The sequence below is a fragment of the Balaenoptera borealis genome (genome assembly GCF_965194805.1).
Source record: "Balaenoptera borealis genome assembly, chromosome: X".
Taxonomy (NCBI): Eukaryota; Metazoa; Chordata; class Mammalia; order Artiodactyla; family Balaenopteridae; genus Balaenoptera; species Balaenoptera borealis.
In genome coordinates this window covers 28,802,508-28,827,833 of record NC_138881.1, presented here as the reverse complement: position 1 = coordinate 28,827,833, position 25,326 = coordinate 28,802,508, and the positions used below count along the sequence as shown (strand labels likewise).

General features: G+C 37.9%; 1 protein-coding gene across 8 annotated transcripts in view; it reads left to right on the top strand.

The window, feature by feature from the left end:
* The window catches only part of DMD (dystrophin), a 2,485,149-nt gene that overhangs the window by 1,291,159 nt on the left and 1,168,664 nt on the right, over window positions 1-25,326 (top strand). For all 8 annotated transcript variants that reach the window (XM_082378022.1, XM_082378021.1, XM_082378025.1 and 5 more), the window contains one exon: window positions 4,748-4,920. In XM_082378022.1, coding sequence (XP_082234148.1) covers window positions 4,748-4,920 — 173 coding nt within the window. The remainder of the gene's footprint in view (window positions 1-4,747; window positions 4,921-25,326) is intronic.

The window sequence follows — 25,326 nt, the reverse complement described above, 5'->3', positions numbered from 1 at the left end:
TGTCCTGCCACTCCCTTCTGGTTGCAGAGTTTCTGCTGAAAGATCAGCTGTTAACCTTATGGGGATTCCCTTGTGTGTTATTTGTTGTTTTTCCCTTGCTGCTTTTAATATGTTTTCTTTGTGTTTAATTTTTGATAGTTTGATTAATATGTGTCTTGGCGTGTTTCTCCTTGGATTTATCCTGTATGGAACTCTCTGTGCTTCCTGGACTTGATTAACTATTTCCTTTCCCATATTAGGGAAGTTTTCAACTATAATCTCTTCAAATATTTTCTCAGTCCCTTTCTTTTTCTCTTCTTCTTCTGGGACCCCTATAATTCGAATGTTGGTGCATTTAATATTGTCCCAGAGGTCTCTGAGACTGTCCTCAGTTCTTTTCATTCTTTTTTCTTTATTCTGCTCTGCAGTAGTTATTTCCACTATTTTATCTTCCAGGTCACTTATCCGTTCTTCTGCCTCAGTTATTCTGCTATTGATCCCTTCTAGAGTATTTTTAATTTCATTTATTGTGTTGTTCATCATTGCTTGTTTCCTCTTTAGTTCTTCTAGGTCCTTATTAAATGTTTCTTGCATTTTGTCTATTCTATTCCCAAGATTTTGGATCATCTTTACTATCATTATTCTGAATTCTTTTTCAGGTAGACTGCCTATTTCCTCTTCATTTGTTAGGTGTGGTGGGTTTTTACCTTGCTCCTTCATCTGCTGTGTGTTTCTCTGTCTTCTCATTTTGCTTATCTTACTGTGTTTGGGGTCTCCTTTTCAAAGGCTGCAGGTTCGTAGTTCCCGTTGTTTTTGGTGTCTGTCCCCAGTGGCTAAGGTTGGTTCAGTGGGTTGTGTAGGTTTCCTGGTAGAGGGGACTAGTGCCTGTGTTCTGGTGGATGAGGCTGGATCTTGTCTTTCTGGTGGGCAGGTCCACATCTGGTGGTGTGTTTTGGGGTGTCTGTGGCCTTATTATGATTTTAGGCAGCCTCTCTGCTAATGGATGGGGCTGTGTTCCTGTCTTGCTAGTTGTTTGGCCTAGGGTATCCAGCACTGTAGCTTGCTGGTCGTTGAGTGGAGCTGGGTCTTGGTGTTGAGATGGAGATCTCTGGGAGATTTTCTCCATTTGATATTATGTGGAGCTGGGAGGTCTCTTGTGGACCAGTGTCCTGAACTTGGCTCTCCCACCTCAGAGGCAAAACCCTGACGCCTGGCTGGAGCACCAAGAGCCTGTCCTCCATACGGCTCAGAATAAAAGGGAGAAAAAATAGAAAGAAAGAAAGAAAGAATGAGGATAAAATAAAGTAAGAAAATAAAATAAAGTTATTAAACTTAAAAATAAGAAATAATTATTAAGAAAAAAATTTTTTAAAGTAAAAAAACAACAACAACAACAAAAAAAACGGGTGGACAGAACCCTAGGACAAATGGTGAAAGCAAAGCTATACAGACAAAGTCTCACACAGAAGCATACACATACACACTCACAAAAAGAGGAAAACTCCCAAACTCCGCCTCCTCAATTTGGGATGATTTGTTGTCTATTCAGGTATTCCACAGATGCAGGGTATATCAAGTTGATTGTGGAGATTTAATCCGCTGCTCCTGAGGCTGCTGGGAGAAATTTCCCTTTCTCTTCTTTGTTCGCATAGCTCCTGGGGTTCAGCTTTGGGTTTGGACCCGCCTCTGCGTGTAGGTCGCCTGAGGGCGTCAGTTCCCCGCTCAGACAGGACGGGGTTAAAGGAGCAGGTGACTCGGGGGCTCTGGCTCACTCAGGCCGGGGGAGGGAGGGGTACGGAGGAGGCGGGGCGAGCCTGCAGCGGCAGAGGCCGGCGTGACGTTGCACCTGCCTGAGGCGCGCTGTGCGTTCTCCCGGGTAAGTTGTCCCTGGATCATGGGACGTTGGCAGTGGCGGGCTGCACAGGCTCCCGGGAGGGGCGGTGTGGATAGTTTCCTGTGCTTGCACACAGGCTTCTTGGTGGCGGCAGCAGCGGCCTTAGCGTCTCATGCCCGTCTTTGGGGTCTGCGCTGATAGCCGCGGCTCGCGCCTGTCTCTGGAGCTCGTTTAGGCGGCGCTCTGAATCCCCTCTCCTCATGCACCAGGAAACAAAGAGGCAAGAAAAAGTCTCTTGCCTCTTCGGCAGCTCCAGACCTTTTCCCGGACTCCCTCCCGGCTAGCTGTGATGCACTGCCCCCTTCAGGCTGTGTTCACGCCGCCAACCCCAGTCCTCTCCCTGGGATCCGACCGAAGCCCGAGCCTCAGCTCCCAGCCCCGCCCGCCCCGGTGGGTGAGCAGACAAGCCTCTCGGGCTGGTGAGTGCTGCTCGGCGCCGAGCCTCCGTGCGGGAATCTCTCCTCCGCTTTGCCCTCCGCACCCCTGTGGCTGCGCTCTCCTCCGTGCCTCCGAAGCTTCCCCCCTCCGCCACCCGCAGTCTCCGCCCGCGAAGGGGCTTCCTAGTGTGTGGAAAGCTTCCCTCCTTCACGGCTCCCTCCCACTGGTGCAGGTCTTGTCCCTATGCTTTTGTACTTGTTTTTTTCTTTTTTCTTTTGCCTTACCCAGGTACGTGGGGAGTTTCTTGCCTTTTGGGAGGTCTGAGGTCTTCTGCCAGCGTTCAGTGGGTGTTCTGTAGGAGCAGTTCCACGTGTAGATATATTTCTGATGTATCTGTTGGGAGGAAGGTGATCTCTGTGTCTTACTCTTCCGCCATCTTCTGAGCTCAGAATCGATTCATTCCTTTTCTGAACTTTGAGAAAAGATTTGGTACCACTTAGACCACTCATCAAATAATTTCTCATCATTTAACTGGGACTTCTAAACTATAATTGTTTCCTTCAGTTTCCAAACCACATCCTCCCTTACTACCTCAATAAGATCAATTTAAAACTTCTTCGAAACAAATTAAACTGTGCTTCACCTACCTTTGCTTTCTCTGTATTGGTCCTTGTACATGAAAGAGCTCAATAAATGTTTACTCAATTGACTTGTCTTTGACAATTCAGATGAGCAGAATAACCAAATTCACACTTGTAAGACTAAACAAATATGTAAGTTTTTAGCATTTTTTGAACATTAATATTTTTAAAGTTTTTTATTACAAAACGGCATTGTGTTTTTTCCCCTTAAATATAATCTAGATTTTAAAATCATGGAGTTAAATTTTGAGATACTTTCACTTATTCAACACAAATGCACTGGGTACCTACCATGTGCCAGGCACAGGTTTGAGCTCTGGAAACCCAATATAGAGCAAGACAGATAACATCCCTGCACTCATAGGATCTAGTCTACTGATGTAGAGAAACCAGTAGTTGTATAATTTCATGCTAGTCATAAGTGCCATGAAGAAAAATGAACAATACAGGGAATACAGAGAAGTTGGGGTTGCTACTTAAAATGGAACAGTAGATAAGGCTCTTCTGAGATGAGAAAGAAGTGAGGAAAACAGCCATATAAGTGTCTTGGAGGGAAAGAGTATTTTTGGCAGAGAGAACAGCAAATGCAGAAACCTTTAAGCAAGAGCATGCTCACCATACTCAAGGAACACAAAGAGGCTAATGAGGCTGAAATGGTGTGTACTTGGAGGAGTCTAAGGAAAAAATAAGATTAGAATGTCAGGCAGTGTACAGCCAAGTTATGTAGAGATTTGTAGGCCATGATAAAGACTATTGGTTGGGAATTCTCTGGCGGTCCAGTGGTTAGGACTCGTCGCTTCCACTGCCGGGCGCGGGTTCAATCCCTAGTCGGGGAACTAAGATCCCACAAGCCGGGCATCTGGGCCAAAAAAAAAAAAAAAAAGACAATGGGTTTGATGAGGAGCCATTGGAGGGTTTTGAGAAGAGAAGTAATATGATTTGATTTATGTTTTATAAGAATTTCTTTGGCTGTTGTGTGGAGAATTGAGTGGGAGAGGGGCAAGACTGGAAGCAGGAGGATCATTTAGGTAGCTATTGCGATAATCTAGGTGAGATATAAGGATAACATATCATCAGAGCAATAGCGAGGGAGATAACGAGAAGTGGCCAAATTCTGGACATGTTCTAGAAGTAGAGCCAACAGGATTGTCCAACAATTTGAATACTGGAGATTAAAAAAGAAAGATCAAGGATGATTCCAAGATTGTCAGCCTGAATAACTATCAATTGATATGTCATTTACCAAAGGAGAGAAAACCATGGGAAGAGAAGGATACAGGGATGCAGTTCAGAATGTGGTTATGCTAAGGTTGAGATGCTCATGAGACATCCAGGTGTCAAGAAAGTACTTAGATTTGTGAGTCTGGATTTCAGAGTTGAGGTCAGGGCTGGAGATGTAAGTTTGAGAGTCATTGTCATATAGAGATTATTTACAGTCATGGGACCAAATGAGAGGTAATATAGATAGACAAGGAAAGAAGTGTCAGAACTAAGCTAGAGCACTCCAGTATTAAGAGATTAGTAAGAGGGGAAGGATTCTGTAAAGGAGACTGAGAAGCAGTGGACAAGAAGGTGGAGGAAAAACCAGAAAAATTCAGGTTACAGAAGTCAAATGAAGATAGAATTTTAAGATGGAGGGAGTGAGTGATCATCCTGTATCAAGATGAGGACTGTGAATTACCCATTGAAGTTGGGCATGTTGAAATCACTGGGCTTCAGGGCTAATGACTTTTAAAAGTCAATAGATTAAAAATGCAAGACCATTAGTTACTTTGGGGGTTGATAAATTTCCTTTCTTCTCTTTCCATAGACAGCTGAATCATTTTTGACTTGCTTTAAAATTTCAATATTACAGAATATAAAAGACAGCCTGCAACAAATCTCAGGTCGGATTGACGTTATTCACAATAAGAAGGCAGCAGCATTGCAAAGTGCCACACCGGTGGAAAAGGCGAGGCTACAGGAAGCTCTCTCATGGCTCGATTTCCAATGGGAAAGAGTTAACAGAATGTGCAAGGACCGACAAGGGTAGGTACCACTTTGCTTTTACTAAATGATTATACCTGTCTCCCAGGAATTCTAGAGTTCATTTCAGTGTTCTCCATGGAAAAAAGAGAGGTAGGGAGGAAGAGAGGGAGAAGTATCACTTTCACTGGAAAAAGGTAAGTGGAGTAAGAGCAAATAATGATGAACAGTTCAGACTAATGAGCTGAATTCAACATTTTCTGTACTGAAGTTAGTATTATGTTGGAGCACTATAATATCCTCTAAAATTTCAGGTAATGTCAAAACCCATCTGGTCATTTAATTGAGGTGGTTAAAATAATTGTACAATATAAATTGTATACCTTTGGTCAAGTCTGTATCCTATAGATTTATAACAGTTTGATATACTTAGATTAATATATTGGAAATATAACCTAGCAACACAAAGTTGATTTTCGTGTGTTGTTTCTGTTTTGAAGGTGATCCTTTACATTTTGAAGTCCCCCCACTTTTTTGCTACAAGGAATTTGTTGATTTAAAATAATTAATTTTTAGTGCTTCCCTTAATTAAAATATCCAACTGTTGACCAGATTTTTAAAATTCACATACATTTCTTAGCCTGATACTACAAGAAGGTATTGTTTTCTCTTCCAATTTTAGCTTAAAAGGAATAAAGTTGTAATGGCTTAAAACAACTTGTTTCAAAGATTTGTTCAAGACCATCTTCTTCATTATTCTCAGAGGAAATCAAATCATTTTTAATAATTACGAAGAACCTCCTTAATATCTCTCAGATCTGTCCATTTCTTGCCATCTTTACTTCTGTTTTTGTTCATTTACTGCATTAGATTCCTAAATCAATACTTCTAGCAGAAATCTCAGTTGTCTCCAGTGATCATCCCTACTTTGTTCCCAATTATCTTTCATCCAGAATTGTTTTTCTGAAGTGTAAGAAAACTTACATTCCCTTTAGAATAAAGTACAAACTTATTAATTGGGAATATGAGGGTTTCACATGACCCCTGCTCCTCTGGTCAGCCTCACTGTTTATCATTTCCTGCCTGCCCTACAACCCCTCCAAATTCTGCTCTATCAATATTAAATTGATTTAAAGATTCACAAATGTTTTCTGCCCTCTCTGGCCTACCTGCCCTTCAAGTCTCATGTGAGATGTTATTTCCTTCTTAAAATCCTAAAAATATTAGTTGATCATAGAAACTTAGATATTATTTTAACATTAATGGAATATAATATCAACATACTATTTATGTATTTGCAGATGTCACCAGACTTGGTGGCTACTCTGTAGAGTACCTGCTCCAAAGTGACCTATTCCTAGAATTTACTACATAGCAATCAATTTTATTTATTTATTTATTTATTTCCTTTTATGCCTCCTGCACAAGCTCCTGAGAGACAAAAGCTTTGTTTTATTTTGTGTGGTATGCTCAGGACTAAGGTAGTCTTGAGCACGAAGTGGATGTTCGGTGTGTATGGACTGAAGCCTCCTGCAAGAAGCCTGAGAATATTTTTCCCTGAATGGTCCAATAGTTCTATCTCAACTTACTGGAAAACAGCAGGCCCTAGGGTATCCAAAGCCATTCTTGATAAAGGGAAAGAAACTCAGCAACCCTATGTATATACTGCAAAAGACAAACTCATATTGCCATCATGGTACACCTCTCAATAGCCCACATTGAGTCAAAATGAGCTTTTACAAGTTGCTCCAATGAGGTCAGTTTCATCACTGTCTTTTGGGGTGCCCATTCCACTTTGGGGATGTTTTTGTCTTTGTTGTCTTCTGTCAGTGTTTTCTTCCAGCCATCCAAGGCCACCAACACTATCCCCTAAGAACCTTGCAGGGTTCTTGGGTAGCCAGTGGTTACTGTGCTTCTATAGACACCTCCCATTCTTGCACGAAAGCAGAGGTGAAACTTTCTGCTTTCTGAGACTTCTCCCCCACTTTATGTCATCTTTGGTCAGTGAGCTAGGTATTCCCTTCTGACAGTCATACAACTCTTTCCCTTTCAGTTCACCTTCAACCATAGTCTTTAAAAGAAGCAGAAGACTAATGCCATTCCACAGAGAGAGTAAGCTGAATTCTCACCCCACATCTGGGTGGGGTCTTTCCTATATCTGGCAAGAGATAGTGTGTCACTAACCCCAGTAGACCCACTCTTTTCTTAATCCAGATTCTGGAAAAGTATCCTAATTTTTCTCTAACTGGGTTCCTCTAGGAATTGGTCAGGAGCTGCTAAATTTCCTGTGACTTTTAGTCTAGTCTCGAGTAAAACTGTTTTAAGTTATTGCTTGTGAGCACAGACACTACAGTTCAACTTGTTTTGGAATCCTGGCTTTCCTGCTGACTGGCTTTATGTCTTTGAACAAGTTCCCTAACCTTTATGCTCCACAATTCCCTTATCTATAAAATGGGATAAAAATATTTTCTAGGTCATAGAGTTGTTATGAGGATTAAATGACACAATGTATGTAGAGTGCTTAGCGGATTGCTTATACATGATAATGACTCAATCAAGCTTGGCAATTTTGACGATAAAAATAATGGTCTTCTGGCTCTGCTAGTCTTCATGCCTGCTAATTCTTTCTTATATGCTTTCACATTTTCCTGAGCACCATAGAGAGTTGATTTAAATTCAGTCCCTAATTTGAAGAACCTCCCAGTCCTAGAGAGAAAATGGACAAACAGCCAATAAATTACACGTTGACAGATGTGAGCGATGCTAGAGGGCGAGAACAAGATCCTTGGGGAGTGGAATAGGAACATCTTACTCAGAGTCAGGAATAAAGCAAGGTCAATGGACCGTTCAAGGTTCTGAGTTACAACTAACAGAAAGTAACTCCAGTTACCTTAGGTAGGATAATATAATTGGAAGGATATCAGGTAACTCATGGAATCAATGAAAAGGCCTGCAAGTCAGGTTTAAATATGGGCAGAAATTGTCAAGGAAGACCAGGATATGCACCCAGAACCACTCCCAGCATCAAGCTATAAGATGAATCTGAATTATAAACTTCTGTCACTGCCATGGTCCACTGGTCCACAAGAGATACCATTGCCACTGGATATTGGTTGCTACTATGCTGCCAAAAAGTATCAAAATTATTATTTCTTTTTGTGTCACTAATTTTAGAATTAAGGTTTCTGACAGAATTATTTGGTAAAGCAGGAGTTGGATATTTTTTTCTCTGAAAGGCCAATTAGTAAATATTTTAGTGTTTGCAGGTCATATGATCTCTGCTGTAACTACTCAACTCTGCTGTTGCAGGGTGAAAGAAACCATAGACAATACATAAATGAATGGGGATGGCTTGTTCTAATAAAACTTTATTTATAAAGACAGGTGGTAGACCAGATTTTGCTGGTGGGCCATAAATTGCCAACTCCTGTAATAAGGCATGCTTCAGTCATATAACTAGGTTCTAACTGCCAAGGGTTAGGGAAAATAAATAGCTGGAATTTGGGATCCATTGCGGTGATAGTCAGGAATTTATCTCCCACCAAGCCCATACAATGGTAGATTTTTGAATCCTTAGAGAGACTAGAAGCTATAGATTCTTTTTTTTAAATTGAAGTATAGTTGGTTTACAATGTTGTGTTAGTTTCTGGTGTACAGCAAAGTGATTCAGTTATGCATATATATACATCTTCTTTTCCATTATGGTTTATTACAGGATATCGAATATAGTTCCTTGTGCCATACAGTAGGACCTTGTTGTTTATCTATTTTATATGTAGTAGTTTGTATCTGCTAATCCCAAACTCCTAATTTATCCTTCCCCCACCCCCTTTCCCCTTTAGTAACCATAAGTTTGTTTTCTAGATCTGAGAGTCTGTTTTTGTTTTGTAAGTAAGTTCATTTGTGTCATATTTTAGATTCCACATATAAGTGATGTCATGATATTTGTCTTCCTCTGACTTACTTCGCTTAGTATGATAATCTCTAGGTCCATCCATGTTGGTGCAAATGGCATTTTTCATTATTTTTTATGGCTGAGTAGTATTCCATTGTATGTATATACCACATCATCTTTATCTGTTCATCTGTCGATGGACATTTAGGTTGCTTCCATATCTTGGCTATTGTAAATAGTGCTGCTGTGAACATTCGGGTGCATGTATCTTTTTGAATTAGAGTTTTCTCTGGTTATATGCCCTGGGGGTGGGATTGCTGGAACATATGGTAATTCTGTTTTTAGTTTTATAAGGAACCTCCATACTGTTTTCCATAGTGACTGCACCAGTTTACATTCCCACAAACAGTGTAGGAGGGTTCCCTTTGCTCCACACCCTCTCCAGGTTTTGTTATTTGTAGACTTTTTAATGATGGCCATTCTGACTGGTGTGAGGTGATACCTCACCGTAGTTTTGATTTGCATTTTTCTCATGCATAGAAGCTGTACATTTTTAAATACATTCATGTTGGGTTCTCAACAAAAATCTACTGATTTTTTTTTAAATAAGTCAACTTGAGGTTAAAACAAAATACCTTTGAGCCAGTAAGAAGGTATTAGTATATTTTCATGTATGATCCAGGTATGATAGTGTATTAGTCAGCTATTACCGTAATATGGTGATACAAATCACCCCAAAAACTCGATGGCTTAAAACAAGCCTTTATTCTCATGCTTATGGATCTTTAGGTTGTCTGTGTTTTGGCTGACCTAGGCTGAGTGTGGCTGGGCAGCTGTTTCAAGTTATGGTTAACTGGGCTAGGCTCTAGGATGTGTGCTGGGTTAAGGTCTGTTACATATATATTTATTCTGGGCTTAAGATGAAGGATCAGTGGCACAGTCTGCTCATGACAGGTCACCAGAGCATGAACCAAGCCTAATCTCCTAAGAGCACTTATGACCTGTGATCATATTAAGCCACTCACATTCCATTGGCCAAAGCAAGCCTGACATCAGTAGAATGGGGAAGTAGTCTCTTCCTATGGTGGAAGGGAAAGAAGAATGAATATTTGCTGAATAATAATCTAAACTATTATAGATAGTTAATAATTAATAACACAGGATTTTTTTACAGCTAGAAAATACCTTAGTGATTTTATCCTGCTTCATTATTTTATACGGGAGACTAAATCACAAAGATGTTAAGTGACTTGCCAAACACATGCTACGTGACACATCTGCTTATTTCTATTTCACCAAAATATTTAGCTCTAATAGATCTACATAGTTTACTCACAAATAAGTTACAGATATGAGAAAATGCATTAGTCTCTTGGCATTCCTAAGGCATAGTTTCTGAGACCATCCTTAATCAACAAATTCATGAACGCCATAATGGCAGAACTCACCTCTATTAAACGTCATAAAGTAAAACAGACATTACTGTCTAAGTCAAGGCAAGTAGAGGATTAAAATCCAGATTGACTTGTGACTGCTCACTCATTATCTAGGAGACCAGCTTCCATACGTTGTCTTCCAGCAAATAGAATTTCAACATGTACCTCAGTAAACTTACAAATCCTCGAAGTATTAAAAGTGGCTCCTTTCCATGGAAACACAAATGGTGAACACAGTAAATATTAAATCCATGAATCCTATGTGTGCATATACATATCCATGTATATGGATAGATATCCATATATATAAATGTAAGATAAATATTTAACTTTATGAGAAATTAACATTGTTGCTAAATGCTATTTTCATCTATTTCTTGGTGGATTGCTCACTGTTTATAAAAGATACCTACAGGAAACACATGAAAATAAAGAATTAACATAATATCTACCTAGTATTAGAGAAACAATGTGCTTTCCTTCTTTCAACAAGCATTTAAGGAGGACCTTTCAAGTGCCAGATACCTTGTTGTCTTTCCTTTCTTTCTGTTACCACCTTTCCTATCCCTCAAACCATTAATAAATTTGCCCCATTTTCAGGCAATTACTCCTCAAGTCTTAGAGAATAGCACAAATCAAATAAGATTAAAAAAGTGAAAGCAGTTTCTAGACTACAAATTGCTCTGTAGCCATAAGATGGCATTATTGTGTAACAACAAGATTCTGGTCTGACAGTGTGAGGGCATTTAAAAAATCAAATTCTATTACCAATGATATTTCATGAAATAAGAAATAGGAAAACCATGTTGCATAAAAGAAGCCAGGCACAAAAGGATATATGTTGTATGATTCCATTTATATAAAACTCCAAAACAGGCATATCAGGGGTTAAAGGTCAGATATGGTGACCTTTGTGGGCAATAGTAATTAACAAGGGCAGGAGCAAGTCCTGGTGTTCTGAGTAACGTTTTATTTATTCATCTGGATGCTGGTTGCATTGGCACATTTCCCTTAAGAAAATGTATGGAATTGTGCACTTGTGATTTGTATACTTTTCTGTGTGTATGCTGTACTTGAATGAAATTTACACTTAAAATTAAAAAAATCATAACTACATACATTTTTAAGTACAGGAAGGCCCCGATCTCAGAATTAAAAAAAAAAATTATGTAGTTTTAAGAAAAGCATGTTACATTGTTCTATTTTTGGCCTTTCACCCTGGACCTTCAAACACTTTATAATAAGCCAGTACAGACTCTAGGATAAGTTTGTGAGCACCACCACTCTAGAGAAAGCTTTCCTGAATTTCCCACCATCATGCTGGGACCACATTGCCACATGTCAACAGGATGCTGGGGATGGGAGAGCTGGAAACCGCTTCCCCAGGGATTTCTCCTTTGTTTAGCTCCCTTAGAGCCAAGCCCACAGTATTAATGCGCTTACAGACGCTTGCTGCTGTGAGACAATGAAAGAAATGAAACGAGAGAAAACAGGAATAGAAACCAAAGAAATCTGACTTGAAGAGAGAGTGCCTTAATCATCTCTGTATTCAGATTCTGGGGGACAAGCATGTAATTCTGCAAGCCCACTCCAAATGCAACTTTCTCATAAGCATCTGCTATCTCAGTTGTAATTTTTCTACTGGAGCATTCAGTAAATATTTTTCTCTTATGTCAAGGTGAGGGAAATAACCACACACTACCCACAGAGAAAAGGAATAATATATTAATCCTTATGGCATCACCATACAATTTTATCCTCTAAAGTGGAAACTAGAGGAACAGATGCATAATCTGGGAGCTTTTCCAGAATTGTTTGTTCCTAAATGAGACATTCAGCTATAGCAGCGTTAGCAGCCTCTTCTATTTGTCACAATGCCATATGTATTTGGGAAGATGCATGAGAAGCACACACAGGATCCTGACAACTCAGGAAAGATTAACACTGCAGTCTTAGAATTAGTCTCTACTAAATGTAAAGATTTTTATGCCAGATTGGATCTTTGTTTCCCCTCCCAGGTATATGTATAAGTGCCAATACATAATTCTACTGTTGTTTTTTGAACTTGGTAGAATTAAGAAGTAAGAGGTAAAAAAAAAATACCCTGAGTATGGGAAATTTTTTTACATCTCATTTCAGAATCATTGTTGTACTGACCAGGGGAAAGTATTCTCATGCATTCATTCATGGGGACACTGCAGAGGAAGATGTGTTAAATTGAGGAAGAAGTGACATTTTCTCTTTATGTCCCACTTTTTCATGCTGCTGAGACCATGGTGTATGGGGAAGGCTTCTGATTTGGTTCTCAAAATCAAGATATGTTTTTGAAAATCATTATTTATTAAATAATTGATTCGATAGAATTCATTTTTAGAACTTAGTTATCTATGTAAAGAAAATAATACACTTTTATCTCCACAGATCTATCAGGAAACATACATAGACACACCCATACACTCCCCAATTCACCTAAACATTGGAAATATTTAAAAGTTTATTGTTAACCTTCAAGTGTTCCCCAGGTAAGCATCTTGTTCACTATCTGCTCCCCTACATTTGTCTACATTGATTGGTCAGTTTTATTTTATTCGTTACTGGATATCAGAAACCATATCAATTTTGCTTCCTTGTACAATGTCCAGTACAGCACATTTGGTTAATAAATACTATTTGATGATAATGATGATGATGAAAACTATAATTTGACAGTGCTGATGTATCATATATGCCAAAAATAAATCATCAAAACTTTAGGAAAGGCGAATCTTTTACCAACCTGTCATTTGCTATAATCTCCTTTCACCAAGCTTAGCCTCTACACTACCTTCTCTGCCCTGTTTCCTCTTGTGTATTTCAATTTAGGGATCACCCCCTCCTGCACACTGCCTTCTATGTCAGGCTGCTCTGTTCACGTGTTTATATTTCTGCTGGGGCTCTGTATAATCTAAATTAATCCCTAGCTATTGTGAATATCTTTCATTGGCCAGTTGTTGCACGTTGCACACCACTGAGAGAGCAATTGTGAGCCAAACAGAGAAATCTTTTGTTTCCACCCAGCAGGCCAAAATGAAGTCTGTGGTTTGACTGCTGATGCCAGTTACACGGAGGTTTTACTATGAGAGGCAAAGCTTTAAACTACAAAAGATTAATCCCATATAGTTGGTGTTAGGAGGTATTTAATGTTAATATAGTGACTGTCAATTGTCAACAAACAATTATTCCACAGTTCTCTTTTTTTGAAACTCTATTTAACATGTGAGCCATTCATGATACAGTATATCGTTTGAATTAGATACCTAAACTAGCCTTTGGTTTATATTTCTTTGTTTACATATAATTTCTGTGAATGTTTAGTTGTTGAGAACAGTTGGTGAAGGAATTGAATGAAGGGGATCTGTTGTATTTATTTAATAAAGGGGCATTTTTTTTAACATCTTTATTGGAGTATAATTGCTTTCCAATGTTGTGTTAGTTTCTGCTGTATAACAAAGTGAATCAGCTATATGTATACATATATTCCCATATCACCTCCCTCTTGCGTCTCCCTCCCATACTCCCTATCCCACCCCTCTAGGTGGTCACAAAGCACCGAGCTGATCTCCCTGTGCGATGCAGCTGCTTCCCACTAGCTAGCTATTTCACATTTAGTAGTGTATATATGTCAGTGCTACTGTCTCACTTCGTCCCAGTTTACCCTTCCCCCTCCCCGTGTCCTCAAGTCCATTCTCTATGTCTGCATCTTTATTCCTGTCCTGCCCCTAGGTTCATCAGACCTTTTTTTTTCTTTTTAGATTCCATATATATGTGTTAGCATACGGTATTTGTTTTTCTCTTTCTGACTCACTTCGCTCTGTATGACAGACTCTAGGTCCATTCACCTCACTACAAATAACTCAATTTCGTTTCTTTTTATGGCTGAGTAACATTCCATTGTATATATATGCCACATCTTCTTTATCCCTTCATCTGTTGATGGGCACTTAGGCTGCTTCCATGTCCTGGCTATTGTAAATAGAGCTGCAATGAACATTGTGGTACATGACTCTTTTTGAATTACGGTTTTCTCAGGGTGTATGCCCAGTAGTGGGATTGCTGGGTCGTATGGTAGTTCTATTTTTAGTTTTTTAAGTAACCTCCATACTGTTCTCCATAGTGGCTGTATCAATTTACATTCCCACCAACAGTGCAAGAGTGTTCCCTTTTCTCCACACCCTCTCCAGCATTTATTGTTTGTAGATATTTTTGATGATGGCCATTCTAACTGTGACTGGTGTGAGGTGATACCTCATTGTAGTTTTGATTTGCATTTTGAAATGCATTAAATATAAGGTTGTTTCTGCCCACCAGCTTACCTTCTGTATGTTCCTACTGCTAGTTTAAAGCACTCAAGTGTTGCAGAGTGATTTGCTTTTTATGATAGCCATTTCATACAGGATCATTTGCCTTATATCTTTAACATTTTCAGATTCTTATAAATCTTTACAGTTCACATAGAGGTTAGTTTAAAACTTGCTTCAGATAAGAAATAGACTTGATATAAAATTGACTTAATCTCAAAGTTAAGCATAGATCAATATCCTGAATCTTTTTCTCAAAGTAATTGAACATTTTTGTTTCCCAGGATAGCTGTGTACACACATTTCCATTCTTCACCATAGACTATTCTACTTCTTCAGTGTACAGGGGGCTATAGTTTGCTTGTTTCTTATCTAAATAAATTTGTACTTTCATCATTGCCAAAGGGAAAAAGGTTCTAGTATAGGAAACAACTTGAAACCTATAAGACTAGCCTCATTTTGGAAATAATGCCACTATTTGGCTTTACTCATTGTATGTTTCTTGGCTTTATCATGTCAAAAATTTCCCTTCTCTAAATATATATATATCTTTTTCTGTCTACACGGGACATATGAGTTTTGGAAGAAAACAAAATTGTGCTAAATGTTGCTTTTATAGAAATTCTCTTAGCTCTATCAATTAGAATTTGTTTTGACTGAGAGTAACAGAAGCTCAAGGCAGTAATGCCTTCACTAAGACAGAAGCATATTTTTCTCTCCTTAAAAACCTAGGAGTATGCAGTCAAAGTAGGTATGATGGCTCTACTCATTCCTGCTTTCTACCCTGCTATTCTTATATGGTAGGCCCTCATCTACACATTGCAAGATGGAGTCCCACCACATCCACATTCCAAGAAGCAGGATGGGAGGAGGTGGGGAGAAGGGGCAAAGGATTCACACCAGTAGTCTTTTAGGGAAGTTTCCTGGCAACTACCACATTTTACTTACGCTTACACTTCATTGGCCAAAGTCAGTCACATGACCACACCTAAGCTGCAAGGGAGGCTGAGAAATGTTGCATTTATTCCTGAATGCTATGCGCTCTGCCAAAAAGTGTACAGTTATAGAAAAGTGGGAGAATGGATATTGGAAGAGAGCTAACAGTCTTCAATGTATATATAGAGAAAGTGATATTTTGTTCTGTTTTTTAAACAACCCTCAGAAATATGTAATAAGTATAGCTTTTTTGAGTATTATTTCCTTCCCCTACTTTCTTTCATAATTTTATGAACTCTGATTGAGAAAACATGTTACTCTGGCTTCCTGAATTCTGCCAATATAAAAGTAGATGTTTTTCATCATTGCCCAATACCCACTTGTTCTATCTCTCCATGCCCTCAAAACAAATTTTCATTAATTAATTTTTGCCTGACTCTTGCCCCTCTTTCCAGCAAAGCCCCTGCTTAGCCAAGGAAAGCGATGGATGACTCGGTTTTCACAGTGCTCCTAGGTTATATGTTCCCTACTTACTTACTTTGACTTAAGTTGGGTCATTCGTAAGCTGTAGCAGTTTAGATCACTGACTCCAAGAATATCCGCTATAAAATAAGGATCTAAGACTAAAGGTAAAATTATGACAATGTACTGCAATTTCAGGACATCCCCTTTTCTGGACATGTAAGATGGGTGTTGCATAAGAGTAAAGAGCTTCTGTTTTAGCAACAGCTACAGGCCAGGCAGGTATTCAGCACTTTACATATATGATTTCAGCCTCAGGAGAACCTTATTTTCAGATGAGGAACTTGAGATTTGGAGAGAACAAATAATTGTCCCAAGCTCGCATAGGAAGTATATGCCAGAGCCCATATTTTGACCCAAGTTATGAACTCTTGTCTCTGCATCCCTTGTCTCCTATATATTTCATATAAGATTTCTCATGCTCAAGGATTATGTTCTCTGTTTCAGCCATCAGTCTTCAGTAGCAGAAACAGAGGTACATATAAAAAGTTTTTAAACTCTTTTATCTGAAACCACAGTGTTTCAAAGAGATGTATTTAGAAGGTGGTATCTTCACATTCAATATCTATAGAAAAATAGACTGTGATTCCATAAGATGCTTTGCAAAGCCAAGTGGTAAAGGATCTCCTCAAGTGCTTGAGGAACCCTGCCTTGTTCTTTGGTAGTAGTCAAAGTCCTACTCATCATTCAGGACCCAATGCAAATATCACTATTTGGAATCATTTGCTGGTCTCAGTCAATTATTTCATTTTCTGTGTTCCTAGAACCCTCTGTTCATGTACTGCTCTTACAGGTGCTTATCATAAATTTGTATGTCTTACATAACTGTGTGCAACTCTGTACCATCCAGGGGAGTTTTTGTTCCTATAGGGCAGAAACTGTGCCATATACCTTCTGTCACCCCCTAAGCCAAACACAGTATAATTCCATGGTAGTTGCTCAATACATATTAATTTTTAAATTGATGAATCCTTACATGTAAATGATAAACTGCTGACTCAAAAGTTGTAATATTTTGAAATGAATAAGCTTCTTGTTTCTTTGATTAACAAGAACTTCATTTCCATTATAGTTTATTCAACAAAATATTTATGGAGGGTAAATTTTCTCATATTTACTTTCATTTTTCTGTAATAAAACTGAATTGTGACTTTGAAGTATGGATATAGCAATATATGAGTAATCTGAGATCTTGATATGTTCCTATAATTATGGTATTTGAGAGGAGTAAGCAGACTCCCCTAAAGAAAATATACCCATTAGCCACTAAAGTAAACATAACTTTGTGGTGGAAGTCAACAAACTTTTTGTTTGTTTGCTTACTTGCTTGCTTATTTTAACTTCTACTATTCTGTGGGCAGGGGCGTGAGTTGTTGCCATTACAAAATTCTAACACTTTAAAAAATCTGTTTACGCTGTGAGAATTGCAAATTCTTGACTGTAAGGCAATTTTCACAAGAATTATTTTCTTATTAGTTTTAGTTTATCCATGGACAGTCTCAGATTCCTCTTGAAAAACATCAGTTTCCTCAAGGGAAAACTGCCCATTACAAGCTGAAGATGTGGTTTTTGAGAGATTTCTGCTTGAAACAACACATTTTAAAATATTCTATGTGATTTCCTAGAATGGTTAGATACTTAGAAAAATAAATAATAGCTTAGATGGACATTTAAAAAATCCTTACCATTTGAATAATGTTTATGTTTGAATACATTTAGGCTGTATATTTTTTTCACAAAAGGTAAATTCTGTCTGTGTAGCTTCTCTTGAAATGCTTTATTTTTTTCTTTCTTCCTTTCATTTGTCTTCTTCTAATATTCAGAGATAATGTTGGAAACTAAGGATTGTCATTCTCATGCCCTTTGTTTTGAAGGAATTCTGAGATAATCAGAGGTACAATTCTGTAATCTTTATGGGTACCTTCTATAAAGTAATAGCACCATGATTAAGACGTTGATGTCAGCTCTCATATTTGTCTTATCCCTTTTTCCCTGTCACCCAGTAATATGAGTGACCCAAGGTAGCTTTCCATTGGGCCCTTAACAAAGTCTGCCACTATTGGTTAGGTGCTGCCCCAGTAATTCTGTGCAATAAACATACCCCAAAATAACAATAAGTAATTATTCTCATGATTAGAGGGCTACTCTAAGTGAACTCTATTTTAGCCTGTGGGACTGTAGGTTGAATGAATAGGCCTGATCTGTGTGTTTCACCCTGGGGTCCAGGCTGGAAGGGCAGCAGATACTTGGGACATATTCTTCCATGGCAGAGTTCGGAAGCTCTCAGAAGGGCAAGCAGAAACACATAATGCTTCTGAAGACCTTGCCTTGGAACTAACAAACTGCCTCTTTTGTCCACATCCAATGGTCAAAGCAAGTCACATGGCAAGACCAAAGTCCAGGAGCAGAGGAATACACTCTGTTCGCCAAGAAACCATGTCAAGAATGAGGATACATAATAATACTACAGAATGGAATTCAAAATGACAATTTAATATATTACAGTACCACAGTAGAATGTTACAGCATCAGTAAACTTTATTGATGGCACATTTCTAACTATTTGAGAAAGTCCAACCTACAGCTTGTTGATTCCACTGGAAAATGTATCCTGAATCCATTTTTTCCACAAGTTTTATCTCTAATATAATGTGTTGGGGGTACTTCTGTTTTACAAAAGAAAAACTGTAATATTACGAAGCAGAAGTTTAAAGACCCCTGAAAAAATAAGATATTAAAACCAACTTGAAATCAGAATTTTATTTACCAACTTGAGAGTCTCCTTGTGCTTTGGCATACTTGGAAGTTGGATTTCTGAATAGCATCATGACTTTCCATACCCAGCTGTCGGCTGCTTGAAACTACCATAAGCTGACTATCACAGCTCACAATATACCCTTGAAGAAGGCCATCTGGTTTATGTCTCTTGGCAAAATTTGTTTAAAAACAAGCAGCTGCATGACAGAGTAAGAAGGAGTCTCTGTCTAGCTGTGGTAAATAAGTAGGTTTGCAATGCACATAATAAAGCATTTTCTAATCCAAGCCAACACTTCTAAAGGGAAATTTTCTTTTCTCACAAATAAAACTCCACAGAATTCAATGACAAGGAAGGGACTTCATCAAATTTATATTTCAGCAGCTTAATAGTATGAGAAAAATAAACAAAACAAAGCTTATTTTTGATGAGGTACAACCTTCTTGTAATAACTAACTTTTGTATGCTTATATAGAATCCAATGCTTGGAAATTGTTATATTTTTACTTATATCATAATTCAAATTTCTTAAAGACCTATCCTTTGAAACCCTATCATTAGTTGGTATTTAATAATTTATTGAATATGCCCTCTTTCCTTCTACTAGGTCTCTTTGTATCCCATTACACTTACTTTGTCTCAAAGAGCACATGCTACATTTTTAGAAAAGCATGAATGGATTTTCCAATCCAGTTCTGTGCTTTTCCTTAACTCTATCTACAGGGTCAGGCTAGCTTTGGTTAAGGATTGATTTGGGTCTTAATAAACATTTTGGGGTTAAGAGTGTCTTGGTTTGGCTTCCTCCAAAAGCAAATCCTGAGACAAGGATTTGAGTTTAGGTTGTTTATTTGGGAGGTGACCTCAGAAAATTGTGGTAGGGTAGTGAGGTGGTGAGAAAAGTAAGAGAAAGTAACCTGGAAAGAGTTTTATCAAGTCAGCCACTGCTGTAGGGGACTGGAGCTTAATTCCATGGAGAAGGTCTAGGAAACCACAAAACAGGTATATGCAGTTACTTTAGGTAAGGAGCAAGAGAGCTGTGATGTTTATACTCCAACCCTTACTCATCATTTTTAAGGGCTGATCAGGGTGTTCGTGTGTCTTTTGCAAGCACTTCCAGCCTGTCATGCATTTGGCTGTAGTGTGTTCTCTGCTACAAAAAGAAAACCCTCAGACTAAGACATATAGTTGAGGGCTGTTGGACATCAGCCAGGGCACACTGGGGCATCAAGAGCCAAGAGAATGGGTGAGGTTCCAACTGGATCTGCTACAATATGAAGCGGAGGGGTGGGGGGGATTTTTCCACTAAGTAAAGCCACTGCACTTCCTTATCCACCTGTTCATTCTTTTGCATATTTGGGCTACTTTTCTGATTCCTGCAGCTCTCTAGATCCTGCCTTATCCTAAGCATTTGCATTCTGATGTTTGTGCGACTTTCTTTCCCATTATTCCTCATTGACTTGTTTGTTTACTCTTTTACTGATGTTTACCTTTGTTGTTTGCATATACTTAACTGTTGTTAGGTCTTTGAATTATTGAGTTTTGCTTTACAGTTGTAAAAAGGATTTAGACATAGTTTTATTTTTTTAAGTGGGATTCACACTAGTTAGTGACACAGTTAGAACTAGAAATTGAAAATTGTAGACACAGTCCTGCTTAAGTGAAATTCTTGAATGGCATAAAAGCCTTGAATTTGTGTTTTCTATCACCAATAAATATTTGGGAGATTTCTCAGAGGATTAATTTAAGAAGATTTTATTTCTATGCCAAATTTATTCCAAGTGGTCTACAAATTATCCAAAAGTCTTGTTTCTGGTGTCAAAGGACAAGTTAAAATTATGATTACTTTTATATGGTTGCAGAATCCCAGAAGGCCTCTATTACTTATTTGGACCAGCATGCATGGTGTTGGTTCGACATTCATTACTCATTCTAGCATTTTCAAAGTTAAAGTCTTGGAAGATCAAAACACAATTCTTTGGATATCCCTAGAGAATCTAAGAATAAATTAGTTCTCATTAGAAATGAATGAAGACAAATTTTGCTCATTAGTTAATTCTACCTCATGATCAAAATTCTTTGCCACATAAAAATCATTTGGTTTATGAGTGGTAACATGAAGAGTAATACGAAGGATTAGAGATCTAGAAGACTTGACTAGATGGCAGAAAAAGAGTGAGGCTTTTGTTATGTATAAAGTTTAAGGGAGACATGAGCAAGGCTTGAAGTTTTTTAAGGTTGAATAACACAGGAAAATGAAATAAGTGAAGTCAAGTGAAAATCCTTTTTTTATTGAAGAAATTGTGTGAAGGTTGTTTTGCTTTGTTTCTTAATAAGGAAATACCTGTGGAAAATCAGGGGAATTAGGAAAGCTAGACTTTTATAACTGTGATGTTTCAAAGGTCACAAAGGAAATTAAATTGTAGATTGGGTTTAAAAGCACTGGAATTACTTTCAGTCCCTTTTTTTCAGGATTCTGTATATAGCAAGAAAATAGATCACAACCTAGCTAAAGGGGAGCATTAGGTTTTCACTAGCCTCAGTACAGACTGCCTCACGGTCCCTTTGGGGGTGGTGACATATCAATCATGAAAGACATAGCCAATTATTATTATAATAACTTAATAATCATTACTACATAGCCATTTATTGGATGGACTGGACCATGTGTCTTCTTGAAGTTATAAATAAAGAAAAGGTACTATGAAATATACCTTGTATGAAGACTGTTCTATTAGTCTCATCGATAGCCATAAAATCAGATCCCTGATCTGTATAACACTTCAGTATTTCTGCTTTTGCTTTGAAGTATCTTAGTCATAAGATATGTCTTTTATCAATGATATTTTCTAAGAACTGTTTCATAGGGAGTAACTCTGTGAATATTAGAAAATATAATATAAACATGAAATGTTTTCTATGAACTAGCTCTCTAAATGATTTTCATGATAACATTTCTTCCCATGAGGCCTAAATCTTTATATCAAAGACTGCCAATGGACAGAACTTAAAATACTTATCTCACAGATGTTCTATTATCAATAAGATAATGGACTTTGAAGACATTTAGCTTTAGTAAGTAAACGCAGAAAGTAAAATGTACTGATTATACTGCCTTTTTATATACATGGGTTGTTTTTCTACATTAAGGAAACCTATAGACATTTTGTTTTTCATTCTGCTGAAAGCAAGTCTCTTGGACTGTATGAAGGTAGTTTGGAAGTTAGCTTCATTTACATTTCTTCATTTGGATGCCAAACCTATGAAATGAGTTTTGAAATCAGTACCTGTGGGATAGATGAGAGTGGGTAGAAGGGGAAGGAAGAATTGTTTCAGTTATTAAAGCCTTGTTTCCCTCCTCATGTCTGTCATTAGATGGGAGATGTCTATTACCACTCAATATCCTGGATGAACTTATAGTAGAAGAAATTTTTCTTTTCTTTCATTTGTCTCCCAGGGCTAAGATATGTGTTTCATGTTGCTAGGTAGTGAAAATCAATTGAGGTTTTCATGGAAACTGCTCTCTTCATTCTAAGGAAAGAATTCTAATGGCAATTTCATTTAGTGAAAAGTGATCCTGGAAAGTTAGCATCTAGTTAATTCCATTTTTGTTAATGGTATTATTTTAATAAATTTACAAAATAAGAGACCGTTTTGCCAAGTTTCTGGCAATAACAGTAGTGAAATGTCATTTCTATTGGCATGCGTTCATATTATTTTGACATGGTAGATGGATCTAGTAAGATTGATAAAAAAATGTTGTGCCTTCATGTACTAAAATTTAATGACAGTTATTCTGCCAAGCATGAAAATGTCCCTAATAGCTGACATTCTGCAAAAGATTCTCTGTTATCACATGCCAAGTGTTCACCATATCTCTTTCTTCATTTTTCTTTAAAGACTTCTATATCCTATTCCAGAAATCTAGTAACAAGGTGAATGAGCAATGAACAAAGATGGCTATCATTGTATATAATGAATCTTTATGAATACTGATAGAAATGTTCATGATGTTATCTAGGTGACATCTTCAGGTATGTAGTTCTGTATTCTGCACTTTAGATTTTCACCATATAGGTTGTTGTCTTAGATTAGGTTCCTCGAGAAACAGACTCTGAGGCAGAGATTTCCATGCAGAAGGTTTATTAGGGAGTGCTCTAAAAACAACACCTGCAAGAGAATAAAGGGGACAGGGTTGGACATAGGGAGGCATTGAAATTGTGTTGTAGTTACAAGAGAGATCTCAGCCAATCCCATGTGGAGTTGGGATGGTCATTCAGAGTATTCCTGAGTGAGGCAAAGGGATTGGAGTTTCGTGGCTCTAAATCCATCTGTCATTGGATATGAGTCTTCCACCTACCCACTTCCAGGCAGTATAGTCTTGGGCAAGGAAGCTCCTGTCTTCTGAGGAAAATTTCTGAGAAGGGCTAAATGGTGACTTGTTAGAAGGTAACACTTACAGCAGTCAGAGAATGCATGCTTCATTTGTAATTGGAAAATTTCGGTGACACACCACAGCATCCACTATAGTAGTCAATTACTCTCATTGAGGAAGCATAAATTGTTTTTAAGTACATATTTTATACCTACTAATGCATTTAAGTAGTGTTAGAGCCCAGCTACTAACCATTTTAATAGTTTTATTGAGGTGTAATTGACATACGATAAACCTCACGTTTAAATAATACAGTTTGATAAGTTTTGATATGTGTATACACCAGTGAAAGCATTACCACAATCAAGATAATGAACATAACCATCACCCTCATAAGTGTCCTCTTATTAATCCCTCCCTCCTGCCCTACCTCCACTCCAGGAAATCATCGATCTGCTGTCTGACACTATAGATTAGTTTGCATTTTCTAGAATGTTATAAAAGTAGAATCATAAAATATGTACCTTTATTTTTTTTGGTCTTCACTCACAAGCTACTAACTTTCATTTGTGGCTAATATGATTGCTATGTGAGTGCACACATTAAATAAGGCAATAAAAGCATTCCAGTCTGATTCTGATACTAGTTCATGGACCTGCATGATACATTTGAACTATGCCATTGTTAGGATAAGTCCTCGGTTTCAAATGACTCCGGGTGTGTAGGGAGTTATTATTTTATTTATAATCAATCATTTTTTATAAGCTCAATTTCCATCAAATACCTAAAAAATGATCTAATATTCAGGTATAGAAATGGAACATATTTCCTCCAAAAATTACAATGTTCAAATTTTATAACATTATTTATAATTGTTTGAAATATTTAGTCCTGGAATTAAGTAGTACTCCCCCAGTATTCTGCTCTACTGCCCACACCACGTAAGAGCCTTCCAGATAAATCACAAACTGGCTTTCTTGAGCTCAGTAGTTTTCCTTGGTCAGTCATTCAATTAAAAAAAAATCTGTCTGCCTATCTGTCTGTCTGTCTGTCTGTCTGTCTATCTATCTATCTATCTATCTATCTATCTATCTTTCTAGTTCCCATAGGGAGATGTTTGTAGGTTGTTGTTTTGAGGTTTTAGTGCTATTAAGTATAAGATAAAGAATTACAAACTCACAAATTTTGTAAAGTCATCTTAAATTGACCAGATCAGTAGCACCACCACTTTAATCCACAAAACCTGCACCTTAATTAGGCTTCCCAATTCCATGAACATACCACCATTATTTCTTATGAAGGCCTCAGGCAAAAACATTTATTGCCCTCTCTTTATTCCTTCCTGTACTTTAATTCCACATTTCAGCATTTACCCAGTTCTGTAGAGTCTTCCTTTACAACTGTTTTTATGTCCTCACTTTCTTTTCATTCTTCTTGACATCAATCTCAAGTCAATAGATTCCTTGTAAGAGATCTCTCTCCACCCAACCCCTGTCTATATTTTGACAGGTTAGTCTTTCTAAAGCAGCACATCTTGCCTCACATTCCCCAGCACAGAAACCTTCTATTGTTCTCTATTGATAGTCTTAGTTTCAAACTGGTAGCCCCTGGAGACAAGAGAGCTGGAGGATGCGCTTTGCTTGGTTGTTTTCTTTGGCCTGCAGGGAGCTTTAAAAGGCACTAAAACAGGTCAGGGGTTGAACTGGTCAACACAGTCAGTTTGGCACTTATTGCCTTATACCTTGTACAGCTTTACAATTTTATGTGTCCCAAATGTCCCCTGAAGGCATTTGATTTTATAACCCCCCTAGCCCAGAGGCTAACATTTAAAATTCATAGCCTGGCATTCACAACCCTAACTTAGCTTCTCTGACTTGCAATTCCACACAACTCTACAGCAAATGACTTATTTTATCTAAAATGTCCTTATTCTGAAGGCACTTCTTTGGAATGTAATTTCACATATACAAATCCTCTTCACTTGTACCACTAGGAAGCTTGGTTATAAGAACCAGAAAGAATCCATTTACCTAAAGAGAAATGGAATCTATTGGGAAGATATCAGGTAGTTCACAGAAATGAAAGAAAAAAAGGCAGCCGCGGCCCAGGTAGGACAGCACTGAGAACTCAGAGCTCAAGGAAAATTACTTTTATGGGTCCTGCCATCAAAATGGCTTAGCTATAAACTCTCCTGTCCCTGTTTCTCTCAACTCTAG